This window comes from Salmo salar, chromosome ssa27 (genome assembly GCF_905237065.1).
Source record: "Salmo salar chromosome ssa27, Ssal_v3.1, whole genome shotgun sequence".
Taxonomy (NCBI): Eukaryota; Metazoa; Chordata; class Actinopteri; order Salmoniformes; family Salmonidae; genus Salmo; species Salmo salar.
This window is the reverse complement of record NC_059468.1, coordinates 30,647,419-30,667,220: the sequence shown is the minus strand read 5'-3', so window position 1 is coordinate 30,667,220 and position 19,802 is coordinate 30,647,419. Positions and strand designations below refer to the sequence as shown.

Below are 19,802 nucleotides of genomic sequence, written 5' to 3'. Positions count from 1 at the left end.
AAAAGTCAAGGGGTCTGAATACTTTCCGAAGGCACTATAAAACACACTTTTACTGTTTCTAATGCAGTGTCCCCTCAGCCTCCCTCCATTTCATCACTAGTCAGCACTAGCGCTAGCGTGGTGACGCGGTGTGTGTGTGTGTGTGTGTGTGTGTGTGTGTGTGTCTGGCCACAGATAGCTGTAATGGAATGCTAATGTGCTGAGCTGTCCTTGTCGCTTCAGCACTACAGCAGATCAGGAACAGACAGGGACACGGTGCGTTGCGTTGCCACGGTTAATCTGCTACTGCAAGTCATTCTGGGTGTGTACCATGGGCCTGAGGGGCTAGTGCACTACTTTTGACCAGGGCCCATAGGACTAGTGTACCTGGGGAAAAGGGGTCTATGGTCCCTGGTGAAAAGTATTACACTATAAAGGGAATAGGATGCCATTTGGGACGCAGCCTCAGCCTGGTCTGGGTCTTGCCTGGCTGGATCAGTCGTCCGCTGGCAGGGTGGCAAGGTGTCTGGGTGGCACAATGTGGTCTCTGGCACCGCCACTCCAAAGGGCCATTTAATGTGATCAGCGGCGTTGGCTGGCCTGCGTCATGCAGTGCAATCTTGGCCACCAACTCAAATGGCCCCAGAGCTAACAGAACAGAACCCAGTCTGTTCCTCTCCTCCCCCTCTCTCTCCTTCTCTCCTTCTTCCCTCTGATAACCCCTTCCTTCCTCCCGTCCTCCTCCCATGCTGCCTGCTGCCCCCTAAGGCATGCCTTGGAGGAAAGGCAGTCAGACACAAATTGGCTCAGGGGCTGTTGGCCGGGCCCACTGTAGTCAATCAGATGAATACTGAGCAGGCCAGACTCCAACACCCTCTCTCTCTCTCTCTCTCTCTCTCTCTCTCTCTCTCTCTCTCTCTCTCTCTCTCTCTCTCTCTCTCTCTCTCTCTCTCTCTCTCTCTCTCTCTCTCTCTCTCTCTCTCTCTCTCTCTCTCTCTCTCTCTCTCTCTCTCTCTCTCTCTCTCTCTCTCTCTCTCTCTCTCTCTCTCTCTCTCTCTCTCTCTCTCTCTCTCTCTCTCTCTCTCTCTCTCTCTCTCTCTCTCTCTCTCTCTGTGACTAGAATAGAGGAGAAGTGGAGGGGGAATAGAGGCATGACAGTAAGATTGAGAGAGAGTGGAGGAGTGGGGGATTTGTGATGGAGGGTTAATTTGTTGGCTGTCCTGGAGGAGCTTCCTTCCACCTTAAACAGGCTCACACAGACACACATACTTAAATACACACATCGAAACACAGTCGGCACACACACATCTGCCACACACACCTGCACACACACCAGAAGAAGTGAGATAGGATATATTATATAAAGTTGGAGGATACATCAGCAGTAGATGAAATTCATATTTCATTTTCTAAATGACACAAACCATCCTCCAGCACCAGCAGCCCAGAACTAACAAACCATCCTCCAGCACCAGCAGCCCAGCACTAACAAACCATCCTCCAGCACCACCAGCAGCCCAGAACTAACAAACCATCCTCCAGCACCACCAGCAGCCCAGCACTAACAAACCATCCTCCAGCACCACCAGCAGCCCAGCACTAACAAACCATCCTAACCAGCACTAAAAACAAACACCAGCAGCCCAGCACTAACAAACCATCCTCCAGCAACACCAGCACTAACAAACCATCCTCCAGCACCACCAGCAGCCCAGCACTAACAAACCATCCTCCAGCACCACCAGCACTAACAAACCATCCTCCAGCACCACCAGCAGCCCAGCACTAACAAACCATCCTCCAACACAGCAGCAGCCCAGCACTAACAAACCATCCTCCAGCACAGCAGCAGCCCAGCACTAACAAACCATCCTCCAGCACCACCAGCAGCCCAGCACTAACAAACCATCCTCCAGCACACACCAGCAGCCCAGAACTAACAAACCATCCTCCAGCAACACCAGCAGCCCAGCACTAACAAACCATCCTCCAGCACCACCAGCAGCCCAGCACTAACAAACCATCCTCCAGCACCACCAGCAGCCCAGCACTAACAAACCATCCTCCAGCACCACCAGCAGCCCAGCACTAACAAACCATCCTCCAGCACCAGCAGCCCAGCACTAACAAACCATCCTCCAGCACCAGCAGCCCAGCACTAACGAACCATCCTCCAGCACCACCAGCAGCCCAGCACTAACAAACCATCCTCCAGCACCACCAGCAGCCCAGCACTAACAAACCATCCTCCAGCACCACCAGCAGCCCAGCACTAACAAACCATCCTCCAGACACCAGCAGCCCAGCACTAACAAACCATCCTCCAGCACCACCAGCAGCCCAGCACTAACAAACCATCCTCCAGCACCACCAGCAGCCCAGCACTAACAAACCATCCTCCAGCACCACCAGCAGCCCAGCACTAACAAACCATCCTCCAGCACCACCAGCAGCCCAGCACTAACAAACCATCCTCCAGCACCACCAGCAGCCCAGCACTAACAAACCATCCTCCAGCACCACCAGCAGCCCAGAACTAACAAACCATCCTCCAGCACCACCAGCAGCCCAGCACTAACAAACCATCCTCCAGCACCACCAGCAGCCCAGCACTAGCAAACCATCCTCCAGCACCACCAGCAGCCCAGCACTAACAAACCATCCTCCAGACACCAGCAGCCCAGCACTAACAAACCATCCTCCAGCACCACCAGCAGCCCAGCACTAACAAACCATCCCCCAGCAACACCAGCAGCCCAGCACTAACAAACCATCCTCCAGCACCACCAGCAGCCCAGCACTAACAAACCATCCTCCAGCACCAGCAGCCCAGCACTAACAAACCATCCACCAACACCACCAGCAGCCCAGCACTAACAAACCATCCTCCAGCACCACCAGCAGCCCAGCACTAACAAACCATCCTCCAGCACCACCAGCAGCCCAGCACTAACAAACCATTCCCCAGCACCAGCAGCCCAGCACTAACGAACCATCCTCCAGCACCACCAGCAGCCCAGCACTAACAAACCATCCTCCAGCACCAGCAGCCCAGCACTAACAAACCATCCACCAACACACCAGCAGCCCAGCACTAACAAACCATCCTCCAGCACCACCAGCAGCCCAGCACTAACAAACCATCCTCCAGCACCAGCAGCCCAGCACTAACAAACCATCCTCCAACACCAGCAGCCCAGCACTAACAAACCATCCTCCAGCACCACCAGCCCAGCACTAACAAGCCTGGAAACCCTGGACTTCGGCTGTGTCTTAATGACACCCTATTCCCTACATTTGACCAGAGCCATATGGGCCCAGGTCAAAAGTTGTGCACTGCATAGGGAATAGGGTGCCGTTTGGGATGCAGGTGCATAACAGCACTCTGCACTTAGAACCCAGCAGCAGCAGTAACATCTATATTGAAAACTGTCCATTGTGTTTTGTCTCTGCACCATTACAGAGTACAGGCTAGCTATAGCCGCGGTAAAAGAAGGCTGATTTAGATGGAAAGAGAAATCCACTGCATTGTGCTGGCTGTCAACTGACCGCTCTATTGAGAGGAGGGTCCTGGGTGTGGATAAAGATAGATAGATAGCAGTGAGAGAGAAGAGGATCCTGGGTGTGGATAAAGATAGATGGATAGCAGTGAGAGAGAGGAGGATCCTGGGTGTGGATAAAGATAGATGGATAGCAGCAAGAGAGCGGAGGATTCTGGGTGGATGAAAGATAGATGGATAGCAGTGAGAGAGAGGAGGATCCTGGGTGTGGATAAAGATAGATGGATAGCAGTGAGAGAGAAGAGGATCCTGGGTGTGGATAAAGATAGATGGATAGCAGTGAGAGAGAAGAGGATCCTGGGTGTGGATAAAGATAGATGGATAGCAGTGAGAGAGAGGAGGATCCTGTGTGTGGATAAAGATAGATGGATAGCAGTGAGAGAGAGGAGGATCATGGGTATGGATGAAAGATAGATGGATAGCAGCAAGAGAGCGGAGGATCATGGGTATGGATGAAAGATAGATGGATAGCAGTGAGAGAGAGGAGGATCCTGGGTGGATGAAAGATAGATGGATAGCAGCAAGAGAGCGGAGGATCATGGGTATGGATGAAAGATAGATGGATAGCAGCAAGAGAGCGGAGGATCATGGGTATGGATGAAAGATAGATGGATAGCAGTGAGAGAGAGGAGGATCCTGGGTGTGGATAAAGATAGATGGATAGCAGTGAGAGAGAGGAGGATCATGGGTATGGATGAAAGATAGATGGATAGCAGCAAGAGAGCGGAGGATCATGGGTATGGACGAAAGATAGATGGATAGCAGTGAGAGAGAGGACGATCCTGGGTGTGGATAAAGATAGATGGATAGCAGTGAGAGAGAGGAGGATTCTGGGTGGATGAAAGATAGATGGATAGCAGTGAGAGAGAAGAGGATCCTGGGTGTGGATAAAGATAGATGGATAGCAGTGAGAGAGAGGACGATCCTGGGTGTGGATAAAGATAGATGGATAGCAGTGAGAGAGAGGAGGATTCTGGGTGGATGAAAGATAGATGGATAGCAGTGAGAGAGAGGAGGATCCTGGGTGTGGATAAAGATAGATGGATAGCAGCGAGAGAGAAGAGGATCCTGGGTGTGGATAAAGATAGATGGATAGCAGTGAGAGAGCGGAGGATCATGGGTGTGGATAAAGATAGATGGATAGCAGTGAGAGAGAGGACGATCCTGGGTGTGGATGAAAGATAGATGGATAGCAGCAAGAGAGAGGAGGATCATGGGTGTGGAGAAAGATAGATGGATAGCAGTGAGAGAGAGGAGGATCCTGGGTGTGGATAAAGATAGATGGATAGCAGTGAGAGAGAAGAGGATCCTGGGTGTGGATAAAGATAGATGGATAGCAGTGAGAGAGAGGAGGATCCTGGGTGGATGAAAGATAGATGGATAGCAGTGAGAGAGAAGAGGATCCTGGGTGTGGATAAAGATAGATGGATAGCAGCAAGAGAGCGGAGGATCCTGGGTGTGGATAAAGATAGATGGATAGCAGCAAGAGAGCGGAGGATCCTGGGTGTGGATAAAGATAGATGGATAGCAGCGAGAGAGAAGAGGATCCTGGGTGTGGATAAAGATAGATGGATAGCAGCAAGAGAGCGGAGGATCCTGGGTGGATGAAAGATAGATGGATAGCAGTGAGAGAGAAGAGGATCCTGGGTGTGGATAAAGATAGATGGATAGCAGTGAGAGAGAAGAGGATCCTGGGTGTGGATAAAGATAGATGGATAGCAGTGAGAGAGAGGAGGATCCTGGGTGTGGATAAAGATAGATGGATAGCAGCGAGAGAGCGGAGGATCCTGGGTGTGGATAAAGATAGATGGATAGCAGTGAGAGAGAGGAGGATCCTGGGTGGATGAAAGATAGATGGATAGCAGTGAGAGAGAAGAGGATCCTGGGTGTTAATAAAGATAGATGGATAGCATTGAGAGAGAGGAGGATCCTGGGTGTGGATAAAGATAGATGGATAGCAGCAAGAGAGCGGAGGATCCTGGGTGGATAAAAGATAGATGGATAGCAGCGAGAGAGCGGAGGAAGAGGAAGCCGGACTGATAGAGCGAGGGAAGATGAAAAGAGCAATACAGTCAACTAGGAAAGTTGTTAGGAGCCCTGCTGTTTCTGTTTTCCCCCAGCACACACACACACACACACACACACACACACACACACACACACACACACACACACACACACACACACACACACACAATCAGCTCTGAGAGGCTTGTCTTGTTGAGGAGGAGAGGAAGTGTCAGGCTTTTGGTACAGATCCAATGTTAAAGTACAGAACTATACTTGTCGCTGTTTGTCGTTCCTAAGTGTGATTGTTGTTTCCCCGTAGGTCTTTGTCACGTCACTATAGTAACTTTGTCATCACGTCACTTGGTCGCTAATGTGTCTGTAATATGTTACATTGGAAATTAAGCAGATTGGTTTGTCCTTTAAAGTGTGGGTCGTGGCTGAACACTGTTAGGACCAGGACGTAGATGTAGAAGTTATTACAGTGTTATAACATAGAGACAGAGATGTCCTCGTATTTTGATACGCTTTGACTCTCTGCCCTAGTCCTGTGGTTAGATTTTTCTTTATGTAGCTGGTGTTGTTCTTAGGGCTGTCCCTGACGGTGTACGGCGAGTAACATCTTCCATCTTCCCCACTGCGGTCCCGTCTACAGCGGTACTTCTACAGTGCTCTCTCCATCTTTAGTTTGGTCTTATCCTGCCAGTGTATTGGTCTAAAAGGATGGAAAGAGAACATTTAGGCTAATGTACACACATCCATACACAGGAGATGAATAGGAAAATAATAGGTACAGACTCTCTCACTCTGTCTCTATCTTTGGTTTGGTCTCATCCTGCCAGTGAACTGTTGTGTGCTTGTTGTAATGGTTTAAAATGATGGAAAGAATAGCCCATTTGTGCACATCCAAGCATTTTACAGGCAAAGCATTTTACAGGCCAAACATTTTACAGGCCAAACATTTTACAGGCAAAGCATTTTACAGGCCAAGCATTTTCCAGGCCAAGCATTTTAAAGACCAAACATTTTACAGGCAAAGCATTTTACAGGCCAAACATTTTACAGGCCAAACATTTTACAGGCCAAACATTGGACAGGAGCTAGGGCAATAGAAGTGATGATACAGATGTCATGTCATCTCTCTGTTTGCGTACTGGAAGCAGGAGAGAGTGTGTGGACATTACAGTCTTTCTATAGTCTGTCATGGACTATATCCTATGTGGAGCTGACATCACCTATTTATTGTATTAGTCTTTCAGATATACTCAGACTTTATCCTACGGGGAATCATGTTTCGTCCCAAATGGCACCCTATTCCCTACATAGTGCACTACTTTTGACCAGAGCCTTATGGGCCCTGATCAAAAGTAGTGCACTATATATGGAAAAGGGTGCCTTTTGGGACGAAACCTAACACTGCCTTGTGTTAAATGTCACCTGGTCCCCTGCAAACAAATGACAACAATTAACAGATCCTAGATCACCACTATTACTCTGAGACGCTTTATGGGCCCAGGTGTACGTTCGTCACCCAGGTGTATGTTCGTCACCCAGGTGTATGTTCATCACCCAGGTGTGTGTTCGTCACCCAGTTGTGTGTTCGTCATCCAGGTGTGTGTTCGTCACCCAGGTGTATGTTCGTCACCCAGGTGTACGTTCGTCACCCAGGTGTGTGTTCGTCACCCAGTTGTGCGTTCGTCACCCAGGTGTGCATTCATCATCCATTGTGCGTTCGTCACCCATTGTGCGTTCGTCACCCATTGTGCGTTCGTCACCCAGGTGTGCGTTCGTCACCCAGTTCTGCGTTCGTCACCCAGGTGTATGTTCGTCACCCAGCTGTGTGTTCGTCACCCAGGTGTGTGTTCGTCACCCAGGTGTGCGCTCGTCACCCAGTTGTGCGTTTGTCACCCAGTTGTGCATTCATCATCCATTGTGCGTTCATCACCCAGGTGTACGTTTGTCAGTCAGGTGTAAGTTCGTCACCCAGGTGTAAGTTCGTCACCCAGGTGTGTGTTTGTCACCCAGTTGTGTGTTTGTCACCCAGGTGTGCGTTCGTCACTCAGGTGTGCGCTCATCACCCAGGTGTGTGTTCGTCACCCAGGTGTACGTTCGTCACCCAGGTGTGTGTTTGTCACCCAGTTGTGTGTTTGTCACCCAGTTGTGCGTTCGTCACCCAGTTGTGCGTTCGTCACTCAGGTGTGCGCTCATCACCCAGTTGTGCGTTCGTCACCCAGTTGTGCGTTCGTCACCCAGTTGTGCGTTCATCACCCAGTTGTGCGTTCGTCACCCAGTCTCGTCACAGTTGCGTGTCACCAGGTGTGCGCTCATCACCCAGTTGTGCGTTCGTCACCCAGTTGTGCGTTCGTCACCCAGTTGTGCGTTCATCACCCAGTTGTGCGTTCGTCACCCAGTTGTGCGTTCGTCACCCAGTTGTGCGTTCGTCACCCATTGTGCGTTCGTCACCCAGGTGTGCGTTCGTCACCCAGGTGTGCGTTCGTCACCCAGGTGTGCGTTGGCCTGTATCCGTCTGGGATGTGGTGCTTGGTCAGTGACAGGAGTGTACATGTCCGTGCGTCAGCCCCTTCACATCAGAGTGAGCAGCAGAATCACTCAGGCTGAAGGGGAGAGGAAGTGACCCACGCTCAGAGAAAGGGCCACAACTCACCCTCTTTTCTCCTGTCTCTAAGGACCTCATATTTCCTCCATTGTGATGATGTGGTAATGAAGATGGGGAGCAACAGTAATTATCATAATAATATTATTAACCTCCCTGGGCGAGGTTAGTCAACAGCCAGTGGAATCGCGTGGCACGAAATACAAATACCTCAAAAATGCTATAACTTAAATTTCTCAAACATATTACTATTTTACACCATTTTAAAGACAAGACTCTCGTTAGTCTAACCACATTGTCCGATTTCAAAAAGGCTTTACAGCGAAAGAAAAACATTAGATTATGTCAGGAGAGTACCCTACCAAAAATAATCACACAGCCATTTTCAAAGCAAGCATATATGTCACAAAAACCAAAACCACAGCTAAATGCAGCACTAACCTTTGATGATCTTCATCAGATGACACTCCTAGGACATTATGTTATACAATACATGCATGTTTTGTTCAATCAAGTTCATATTTATATCAAAAACCATCTTTTTACATTAGCATGTGATGTTCAGAACTAGCATACCCACCGCAAACTTCCGGTGAATTTACTAAATTACTCATGATTAACGTTCACAAAATACATAACAATTATTTTAAGAATTATAGATACAGAACTCCTTTATGCAATCGCGGTGTCAGATTTTAAAATAGCTTTTCGGCGAAAGCACATTTTGCAATATTCTGAGTACATAGCCCGGCCATCACGGCTAGCTAATTTGACACCCACCAAGTTTGGCCCTCACCAAACTCAGATTTACTATAAGAAAAATTGGATTACCTTTGCTCTTCTTCGTCAGAATGCACTCCCAGGACTTCTACTTCAACAGCAAATGTTGTTTTGGTTCCAAATAATCCATAGTTATATCCAAATACCGCCGTTTTCTTTATGCGTTCAGGTAACTATCCGAAGGGTGACGCGCGAGCGCATTTCGTGACAAAAAAATCTAAATATTCCATTACCGTACTTCGAAGCATGTCAAACGCTGTTTAAAATAAATGTTTATGCTATTTTTCTCGTATAATAGCGATAATATTCCACCCGGGCGATGTTGTATTCATTCAAAGGCTGAAAGAAACATTTTTTGAATTCTCATGAACGCGCTTCTCAGTCTCACTGTTCCCAGGCTGACCACTCACAAACAGAGCTGCTGTACTTCGCCCAGAGACTGCAGACATCCCATTACACTTTCTGGCGCCTTCTGAGAGCCAATGGATGCCTTAGAAAATGTCACGTTACAGCAGAGATGCAGTATTTTCGATAGAGATGCAACTGAAGGACAACAAATTGTCAGACAGGGCAATTCCTGTATGGAATCTTCTCAGGTTTTGGCCTGCCATATGAGTTCTGTTATACTCACAGACACCATTCAAACAGTTTTAGAAACTTCAGAGTGTTTTCTATCCAAATCTACTAATTATATGCATATTCTCGTTTCTGGACAAGAGTAGTAACCAGTTTAAATCGGGTACATTTTTTTTATCCGGCCGTGCAAATACTGCCCCCTAGCCCCAACAGGTTTTAAGCATAGTCCCTTTACCCCTACCTACATGTACAAATTACGTTGACTAACCTGTACCCCCCGCACATTGACACGGTACCGGTACCCCATGTATATAGCCTTGTTATTGTTATGTACTTTTTTTTTTAAATGTTATTTTTACTTTAGTTTATTTAGTAAATATTTTCTTAACTCTATTTCTTGTACTGCATTGTTGGTTAAGGGCTTGTAAAGTAAGAATTAGACGGTAAGGTCTTACATTTTTTACATTTTACATTTTAGTCATTTAGACTTACAAACTGGTGCATTCACCTATAATATCCAGTGGAACAACCACTTTACAATAGTGCATCTAAATCTTTTAAGGGGGGGGGGGGTTAGAAGGATTACCTTATCCTATCCCAGGTATTCCTTGAAGAGGTGGGGTTTCAGGTGTCTCCGGAAGGTGGTGATTGACTCCGCTGTCCTGGCGTCGTGAGGGAGCTTGTTCCACCATTGGGGTGCCAGAGCAGCGAACAGTTTTGACTGGGCTGAGCGGGAACTGTGCTTCCTCAGAGGTAGGGAGGCGAGCAGGCCAGAGGTGGATGAACGGAGTGCCCTTGTTTGGGTGTAGGGCCTGATCAGAGCCTGAAGGTACGGAGGTGCCGTTCCCCTCACAGCTCCGTAGGCAAGCACCATGGTCTTGTAGCGGATGCGAGCTTCGACTGGAAGCCAGTGGAGAGAGCGGAGGAGCGGGGTGACGTGGAGAGAACTTGGGAAGGTTGAACACCAGACGGGCTGCGGCGTTCTGGATGAGTTGTAGGGGTTTAATGGCACAGGCAGGGAGCCCAGCCAACAGCGAGTTGCAGTAATCCAGACGGGGAGATGACAAGTGCCTGGATTAGGACCTGCGCCGCTTCCTGTGTGAGGCAGGGTCGTACTCTGCGAATGTTGTAGAGCATGAACCTACAGGATCGGGTCACCGCCTTGATGTTGGTGGAGAACGACAGGGTGTTGTCCAGGGTCACGCCAAGGCTCTTAGCACTCTGGGAGGAGGACACAAGGGAGTTGTCAACCGTGATGGCGAGATCATGGAACGGGCAGTCCTTCCCCGGGAGGAAGAGCAGCTCCGTCTTGCCGAGGTTCAGCTTGAGGTGGTGATCCGTCATCCACACTGATATGTCTGCCAGACATGCAGAGATGCGATTCGCCACCTGGTCTTCCTACACCTGTTGTATTCGGAGCATGTGACAAATACAATTTGATTTGATTTAAAGTGATAAGGCCCAAGGGGGTGTGTCATATGGCCAGTATACCACAGCTAAGGCCTGATCTTAGTGCCTGGACACCGCCCTTAGCCGTGGTATATTGGCCGTATACTACAAACCCTTGAGGTGCCTTATTACTGTTATAAACTGGTTACCAACGTTATTAGATCAGTAAAATCATTTTTGGGGTCATCCCCGTGGTATACCACGGCTTTCAGCCAAACAGCATTCAGGGCTGGAACCACCTGGTTTATAATAATATATATGCCATTTAAAGTATAAACAACTGTAGTAGCCTACTGTGTGTTGTCTGCTCTTAAACTCACTGTCAGCAGACCAGTATGTTGTACATATCCACCAAAGCTATTCATTGGCCGTGATGAGAATATCATCTGTATTACTTGAAGAACACATTTCAAACACTTGTAGAACCGCTCATCTAAAGGCATGGTCCTGCACAATATACTTAGACGCATACTACTGTAATTGACTTAACTACTCAATAACAAAACATGATTCCCCAAAAATAGCTCGGTAAGTATTGAGCTCAGTGTGGTAACTAACCAGGGTGTGTGTTTGTGTGTCTCCAGGTGTTCAACACCTACTGTAACGAGGACTATGACAGGAGGAATGAGGAGGTGGACCCGGTGGCCTCGTCAGCAGAGTACGAGCTGGAGAAGAGGGTGGAGAAACTAGAGCTGTTCCCTGTAGAGCTGGAGAAAGGTAGGACGACCTGGGGACGATCCCAAATAGACCCATATAACCATATTCTATATAACCTTACTCCATATGCACTATCCCTTCACTCCCTACCCCATATGCACTATCCCGTCACTCCCTACCCCATGTGCACTATCCCTTCACTCCCTACCCCATATGCACTATCCCTTCACTCCCTACCCCATATGCACTTCATGTAGGTAAATATGGTTAGCTTTGTGGGCATTCGTATACCACATTGTTTATACCTGTCCAGTCCTTTCATTTTACACAAATGCATAGTGGTTAGTGCTAGGGGTCAATTTGGGGTTTGGCATAAAACATTTCCCAGATTAAACTGAAGAGGAAATACAAAGCGATATTTAGGGTTAGCTAGTGTCTGCAGGGTTAGGGTTAGCTAGTGTCTGCAGGGTTAGGGTTAGCTAGTGTCTGCAGGGTTAGGGTTAGCTAGTGTCTGCAGGGTTAGGGTTAGCTAGTGTCTGCAGGGTTAGGGTTGGCTAGTGTCTGCAGGGTTAGGGTTAGGGTTAGCTAGTGTCTGCAGGGTTAGGGTTAACTAGTGTCTGCAGGGTTAGGGCTATCTAGTGTCTGCAGAGTTAGGGTTATCTAGTGTCTGCAGGGTTAGGGTTAGATAGTGTCTGTAGAGTTAGGGTTAGTTAGTGTCTGCAGGGTTAGGGTTAGGGTTAGCTAGTGTCTGCAGGGTTAGGGTTAGCTAGTGTCTGCAGGGTTAGGGTTAGCTAGTGTCTGCAGAGTTAGGGTTAGCTAGTGTCTGCAGGGTTAGGGTTAGATAGTGTCTGCAGAGTTAGGGTTAACTAGTGTCTGCAGGGTTTGGGTTAGCTAGTGTCTGCAGAGTTAGGGTCATCTAGTGTCTGCAGAGTTAGGGTTAACTAGTGTCTGCAGGGTTAGGGTTAACTAGTGTCTGCAGGGTTAGGGTTAGCTAGTGTCTGCAGAGTTAGGGTTAGCTAGTGTCTGCAGGGTTAGGGTTAACTAGTGTCTGCAGGGTTAGGGTTAGCTAGTGTCTGCAGGGTTAGGGTTAGCTAGTGTCTGCAGGGTTAGGGTTAGCTAGTGTCTGTGGGGTTAGGGTTAGCTAGTGTCTGCAGGGTTAGGGTTAGCTAGTGTCTGCAGGGTTAGGGTTAGCTAGTGTCTGCAGGGTTAGGGTTAGCTAGTGTCTGCAGGGTTAGGGTTAGCTAGTGTCTGCAGGGTTAGGGTTAGCTAGTGTCTGCAGGGTTAGGGTTAGCTAGTGTCTGCAGGGTTAGGGTTAGCTAGTGTCTGCAGAGTTAGGGTTAGCTAGTGTCTGCAGAGTTAGGGTTAACTAGTGTCTGCAGGGTTAGGGTTAGCTAGTGTCTGCAGGGTTAGGGTTAGCTAGTGTCTGCAGGGTTAGGGTTAGCTAGTGTCTGTAGGGTTAGGGTTAGCTAGTGTCTGCAGGGTTAGGGTTAGCTAGTGTCTGCAGGGTTAGGGTTAACTAGTGTCTGCAGGGTTAGGGTTAGCTAGTGTCTGCAGAGTTAGGGTTAGCTAGTGTCTGCAGGGTTAGGGTTAGCTAGTGTCTGCAGGGTTAGGGTTAGCTAGTGTCTGCAGGGTTAGGGTTAGCTAGTGTCTGCAGAGTTAGGGTTAGCTAGTGTCTGCAGAGTTAGGGTTAGCTAGTGTCTGCAGGGTTAGGGTTAGCTAGTGTCTGCAGGGTTAGGGTTGGCTAGTGTCTGCAGGGTTAGGGTTAGGGTTAGCTAGTGTCTGCAGGGTTAGGGTTAACTAGTGTCTGCAGGGTTAGGGCTATCTAGTGTCTGCAGAGTTAGGGTTAGCTAGTGTCTGCAGGGTTAGGGTTAGATAGTGTCTGTAGAGTTAGGGTTAGTTAGTGTCTGCAGGGTTAGGGTTAGGGTTAGCTAGTGTCTGCAGGGTTAGGGTTAGCTAGTGTCTGCAGGGTTAGGGTTAGCTAGTGTCTGCAGAGTTAGGGTTAGCTAGTGTCTGCAGGGTTAGGGTTAGATAGTGTCTGCAGAGTTAGGGTTAACTAGTGTCTGCAGGGTTTCGGTTAGCTAGTGTCTGCAGAGTTAGGGTCATCTAGTGTCTGCAGAGTTAGGGTTAGCTAGTGTCTGCAGAGTTAGGGTTAACTAGTGTCTGCAGGGTTAGGGTTAGCTAGTGTCTGCAGAGTTAGGGTTAGCTAGTGTCTGCAGAGTTAGGGTTAACTAGTGTCTGCAGGGTTAGGGTTAGCTAGTGTCTGCAGGGTTAGGGTTAGCTAGTGTCTGCAGGGTTAGGGTTAGCTAGTGTCTGCAGGGTTAGGGTTAGCTAGTGTCTGCAGGGTTAGGGTTAGCTAGTGTCTGCAGGGTTAGGGTTAGCTAGTGTCTGCAGGGTTAGGGTTAGCTAGTGTCTGCAGGGTTAGGGTTAGCTAGTGTCTGCAGGGTTAGGGTTAGCTAGTGTCTGCAGGGTTAGGGTTAGCTAGTGTCTGCAGGGTTAGGGTTAGCTAGTGTCTGCAGGGTTAGGGTTAACTAGTGTCTGCAGGGTTAGGTTTAGCTAGTGTCTGCAGAGTTAGGGTTAGCTAGTGTCTGCAGGGTTAGGGTTAGCTAGTGTCTGCAGGGTTAGGGTTAGCTAGTGTCTGCAGAGTTAGGGTTAGCCAGTGTCTGCAGGGTTAGGGTTATCTAGTGTCTCCAGGGTTAGGGTTAGGGTTAGCTAGTGTTTGCAGGGTTAGGGTTATCTATTGTCTGCAGGGTTAGGGTTAGCTAGTGTCTGCAGGGTTAGGGTTAGGGTTAGCTAGTGTCTGCAGGGTTAGGGTTAGGGTTAGCTAGTGTCTGCAGGGTTAGGGTTAGGGTTAGCTAGTGTCTGCAGGGTTAGGGTTAGCTAGTGTCTGCAGGGTTAGGGTTAGCTAGTGTCTGCAGGGTTAGGGTTATCTAGTGTCTGCAGGGTTAGGGTTAGCTAGTGTCTGCAGGGTTAGGGTTAGGGTTAGCTAGTGTCTGCAGGGTTAGGGTTAGCTAGTGTCTGCAGGGTTAGGGCTATCTAGTGTCTGCAGAGTTAGGGTTAGCTAGTGTCTGCAGGGTTAGGGTTAGATAGTGTCTGTAGGGTTAGGGTTAGCTAGTGTCTGCAGGGTTAGGGTTAGGGTTAGCTAGTGTCTGCAGGGTTAGGGTTAGCTAGTGTCTGCAGGGTTAGGGTTAGCTAGTGTCTGCAGGGTTAGGGTTAGCTAGTGTCTGCAGGGTTAGGGTTAGATAGTGTCTGCAGAGTTAGGGTTAACTAGTGTCTGCAGGGTTTCGGTTAGCTAGTGTCTGCAGGGTTAGGGTCATCTAGTGTCTGCAGAGTTAGGGTTAGCTAGTGTCTGCAGAGTTAGGGTTAGCTAGTGTCTGCAGGGTTAGGGTTAGCTAGTGTCTGCAGGGTTAGGGTTAGCTAGTGTCTGCAGGGTTAGGGTTAACTAGTGTCTGCAGGGTTAGGGTTAGCTAGTGTCTGCAGGGTTAGGGTTAGCTAGTGTCTGCAGGGTTAGGGTTATCTAGTGTCTGCAGGGTTAGGGTTAGCTAGTGTCTGCAGGGTTAGGGTTAGCTAGTGTCTGCAGAGTTAGGGTTAGCTAGTGTCTGCAGGGTTAGGGTTAACTAGTGTCTGCAGGGTTAGGTGGTTAGCTAGTGTCTGCAGAGTTAGGGTTAGCTAGTGTCTGCAGGGTTAGGGTTAGCTAGTGTCTGCAGGGTTAAGGTTAGGGTTAGCTAGTGTCTGCAGGGTTAGGGTTGTCTAGTGTCTGCAGGGTTAGGGTTATCTAGTGTCTCCAGGGTTAGGGTTAGGGTTAGCTAGTGTTTGCAGGGTTAGGGTTATCTATTGTCTGCAGGGTTAGGGTTAGCTAGTGTCTGCAGGGTTAGGGTTAGGGTTAGCTAGTGTCTGCAGGGTTAGGGTTAGGGTTAGCTAGTGTCTGCAGGGTTAGGGTTAGCTAGTGTCTGCAGGGTTAGGGTTAGCTAGTGTCTGCAGGGTTAGGGTTATCTAGTGTCTGCAGGGTTAGGGTTAGCTAGTGTCTGCAGGGTTAGGGTTAGGGTTATCTAGTGTCTGCAGGGTTAGGGTTATCTAGTGTCTGCAGGGTTAGGGTTAGGGTTAGCTAGTGTCTGCAGGGTTAGGGTTAGGCTTATCTAGTGTCTGCAGGGTTAGGGTTATCTAGTATCTGCAGGGTTAGGGTTAGCTAGTGTCTGCAGGGTTAGGGTTAGGGTTAACTAGTGTCTGCAGGGTTACGGTAAGGGTTAGCTAGTGTCTGCAGGGTTAGGGTTAATGTAAATGTAAATGTAAAAATGAGGTTACAGTAAGGGTTAGCTAGTGTTTGCGGGGTATACACACATACACAGACACTTGTCATTGTATAACTCCTGTCTCCTCTCTGCCAGATGATGATGGCCTTGGTATCAGCATCATAGGGATGGGAGTGGGCGCTGACGCTGGTCTGGAGAAACTGGGAATCTTTGTCAAGACTGTTATTGAGGGCGGGGCGGCTGAGAGAGATGACAGGTAAGAGCTTTCTGCTTCCTGAGTAGGTGCCACCTCAATCCCTACATACAGACATACACACAAGTGCACACACACAGACAAGTGCACACTATGCCGTTCTGACATTGCTCATCCATATATTTATATATTCTTAATTCCATTCCTTTACTTATATTTGTGTGTATTAGGAATATGTTTTGAAATTGTCAGATATTACTTGTTAGATGTTGCTTCACTGTTGGAGCTAGAAACACAAGCATTTCGCTACACCTGCAGTAACATCTGCTAAACACGTGTATGTGACCAATATCATTTGATTTGATTTGACACACACAGACACACACACTCCAGTCCCCATGGCCCAGAGAGATTTAGCAGCAGGAGTCTGGGATTACTGCCAGGAGAGAGACATGGCCTGAAACTGAAGGAACGACTCTGGGATGTTATCACACCCTGCAGTTACAGCTGTGTGTGTGTGTGTGTGTGTGTGTGTGTGTGTGTGTGTGTGTGTGTGTGTGTGTGTGTGTGTGTGTGTGTGTGTGTGTGTGTGTGTGTGTGTGTGTGTGTGTGTGTGAAACCTGCTAGGCCAGAGACAGTCGTACTCAGATCAGAGCTCCACAGCAGGCTACCAGTGTATTACCTCATACAGTACTCCCAATCTGACTCACATTCCCACCAACAAGATCCCCTGAATCCTCTCTGCATCATCTAACGCTGAGCCTCCCAGTCCCAACCAACACACACACACAGCCAGGGAGTGAGATCCCCTGAATCCTCTCTGCATCATCTAACGCTGAGCCTCCCAGTCCCAACCAACACACACACACAGCCAGGGAGCGAGATCCCCTGAATCCTCTCTGCATCATCTAACGCTGAGCCTCCCAGTCCCAACCAACACACACACACAGCCAGGGAGCGAGATCCCCTGAATCCTCTCTGCATCATCTAACGCTGAGCCTCCCAGTCCCAACCAACACACACACACAGCCAGGGAGCGAGATCCCCTGAATCCTCTCTGCATCATCTAACGCTGAGCCTCCCAGTCCCAACCAACACACACACACAGTCAGGAAGCGAGATCCCCTGAATCCTCTGTGCATCATCTAACGCTGAGCCTTCCAGTCCCAACCAACACACACACACAGCCAGGGAGCGAGATCCCCTGAATCCTCTCTGCATCATCTAACGCTGAGCCTTCCAGTCCCACCACACACCTTGCTAAAATCTGAGGGTGGATCTCTCTTAGCTAGAGATTTAACATGAGACTGAGACAGAGAACAGGGGTCTAGCTGGCTGCCCTCAGGTGTGGTGTTGTGGGCGGGAAGCTGGGAAGCGCTCTGTGCTCAGAATGCAATTTCCTTTTCATCATTAGGTCCCTGCCTGACTGTCAGCTGGTTATGAGTGGTGCTTAATTAGTCGGTGTGTGGATTCCAAATACACCTTAATTCCTACATAGTAAACTACTTTTGACCAGGGCCAATAGAGTAGAGTGTCAGTACTGTACATGAAACAATTCTATTGGTTCCCCTTTAAGGCTGTATGATTGTTTCGCGACCCCTTGACCAATGAAATGTTTTCAAAATAGCTTGTCATCAAACCTCTTTAGTCCATTGACTCTCAAAGTTGTCCGTTAAACCCTATATCTCCACCACGGCTCTTGAAGTGAAGCCAGGGTTGCGATGTCTGTGGTTTTCCTGCATATTGGGCTACTTTAACAACAATGTCGCGGGTGAAAATGTATTGTAAGTTACCTTGTGTTATTATGCAATTGATAATGGCCATGTTTCGTTAATTAAATTGGAAGTTATCAAAGCTCTATCGCAGTTGTCGACCAGTTGTTAGAATGCATTAGATTGACGGTAAAATTCTGTCAGATCAATAAAATTAAAATTTAGAAACACTGGCTGTTGTTGACAAGCATATTCAGTTCATATAGATATTATTAATATTTAATTCAGTGAATGAAATGACGATCTCATCCTCAGTAGCCTATTCCAGCCTGCTATTGGGAAACACAAGCATTTCTTACCTCGAAATCACCAAGCTATTCATGTTGAATAAATGAGTCTGTTAATTTGAAGTAAGCAAGCTGCTAATTCGTTCAGTATATGTCTTGCCTACATCTTGTCTAGGCTACTGTAGATTATCCTGAAATTAGATGTTGGCCTATCAGGGGCTATAGGCTACCTGCATCTATCTAAGCAAACCATGGCAAAATTGAATTACAATTATAAACCCAGATTTTATCTGTAGCCTATGCCTATTGAAATGACAAGTCAATCTCGCAAATGGGCCATTTATAACTGTTTGTAGTCTTAACATCTGGTTTGTGGTATCTGCCCAATATACCACGGTTAACGGCTGTATTCGGGAAATCCACGTGGCGTCATGATTAGGAACAGCCCTTAGCCGTGGTATATTGGCCAAATAGGGAAAGGGAAAGGGGGATACCTAGTCAATTATACAACTGAATGTATTCAACTGAAATGTGTCTTCCGCATTTAACCCTCTGAATCAGAGAGGTACGGGGAGGTGCCTTAATCGGCATCCACGTTATCGGCGCCCGGGGAACAGTGGGTTAACTGCCTTGCTCAGGGGCAGAATGACTGATTTTTACCTTGTCAGCTTGGGATTCCATCCAGCAACCTTTCATATACCATGCCCCCTCGTGCCTTATTGCTTAATCATAGCAGTCAGGTGAGTTAACTCGACGTCCATTGATAGAAAATGATCTGGCAAGTTTAATAATAATGGAAAATAAAGTTTTCTCTTGCAACATATTCAAATTAGTTTATTACGTCATGTCCGCAATAATTATTATTTTGATGAAAACCGAATTTTGATTCTAACTTCGTTACAAGTTACGTCAATATTCCTTCTTAATTGGCTCGATAACGTTATGGAAAAAGGGCTTATTTTATAAATGTCTTTCAAAGTCTTTCAAGATATGTTCACCCTCTGGTTTGTATTGTCATCGGAACAACTTAGTCCTTTTTGAACAGACTAAAGGTTTATCTATTTGACAGAATGATCCTGTATTTGGCTCCATCCATCTTTCCATCAATTTTAACCATCTTCCCTGCCCATGCTGAAGAAAAGCAGGCCCAAACCATGATGCTGCCACCACCATGTTTGACAGTGGGGATGGTGTGTTCAGGGTGATGAGCTGTGTTGCTTTTACGCCAAACATAACGTTTTGCATTGTTGCCAAAAAGTTCGATTTTGGTTTCATCTGACCAGAGCACCTTCTTCCACATGTTTGGTGTGTCTCCCAGGTGGCTAGTGGCAAACTTTAAACGACACTTTTTATGGATATCTTTAAGAAATGGCTTTCTTCTTGCCACTCTTCCATAAAGGCCAGATTTGTGCAGTATATGACTGATTGTTGTCCTATGGACAGAGTCTCCCACCTCAGCTGTAGATCTCTGCAGTTCATCCAGAGTGATCATGGGCCTCTTGGCTGCATCTCTGATCAGTCTTCTCCTTGTATGTGCTGAAAGTTTAGAGGAACGGCCGGGTCTTCGTAGATTTGCAGTGGTCTGATACTCCTTCCATTTCAATATTATCGCTTGCACAGTGCTCCTTGGGATGTTTAAAGCTTGGGAAATCTTTTTGTATCCAAATCCGGCTTTAAACTTCTCCACAACAGTATCTCGGACCTGCCTGGTGTGTTCCGTGTTCTTCATGATGCTCTCTGC

The 19,802-nt window shown here is 47.9% G+C and overlaps 1 protein-coding gene across 7 annotated transcripts in view; it reads left to right on the top strand.

Annotated features, from left to right (window-relative positions):
• ppp1r9a (protein phosphatase 1, regulatory subunit 9A) overlaps positions 1–19,802 on the top strand; it is a 126,556-nt gene that overhangs the window by 32,386 nt on the left and 74,368 nt on the right. For all 7 annotated transcript variants that reach the window (XM_045709835.1, XM_045709838.1, XM_045709837.1 and 4 more), the window contains exons 3-4: positions 11,550–11,682; positions 16,005–16,125. In XM_045709835.1, coding sequence (XP_045565791.1) covers positions 11,550–11,682; positions 16,005–16,125 — 254 coding nt within the window. The remainder of the gene's footprint in view (positions 1–11,549; positions 11,683–16,004; positions 16,126–19,802) is intronic.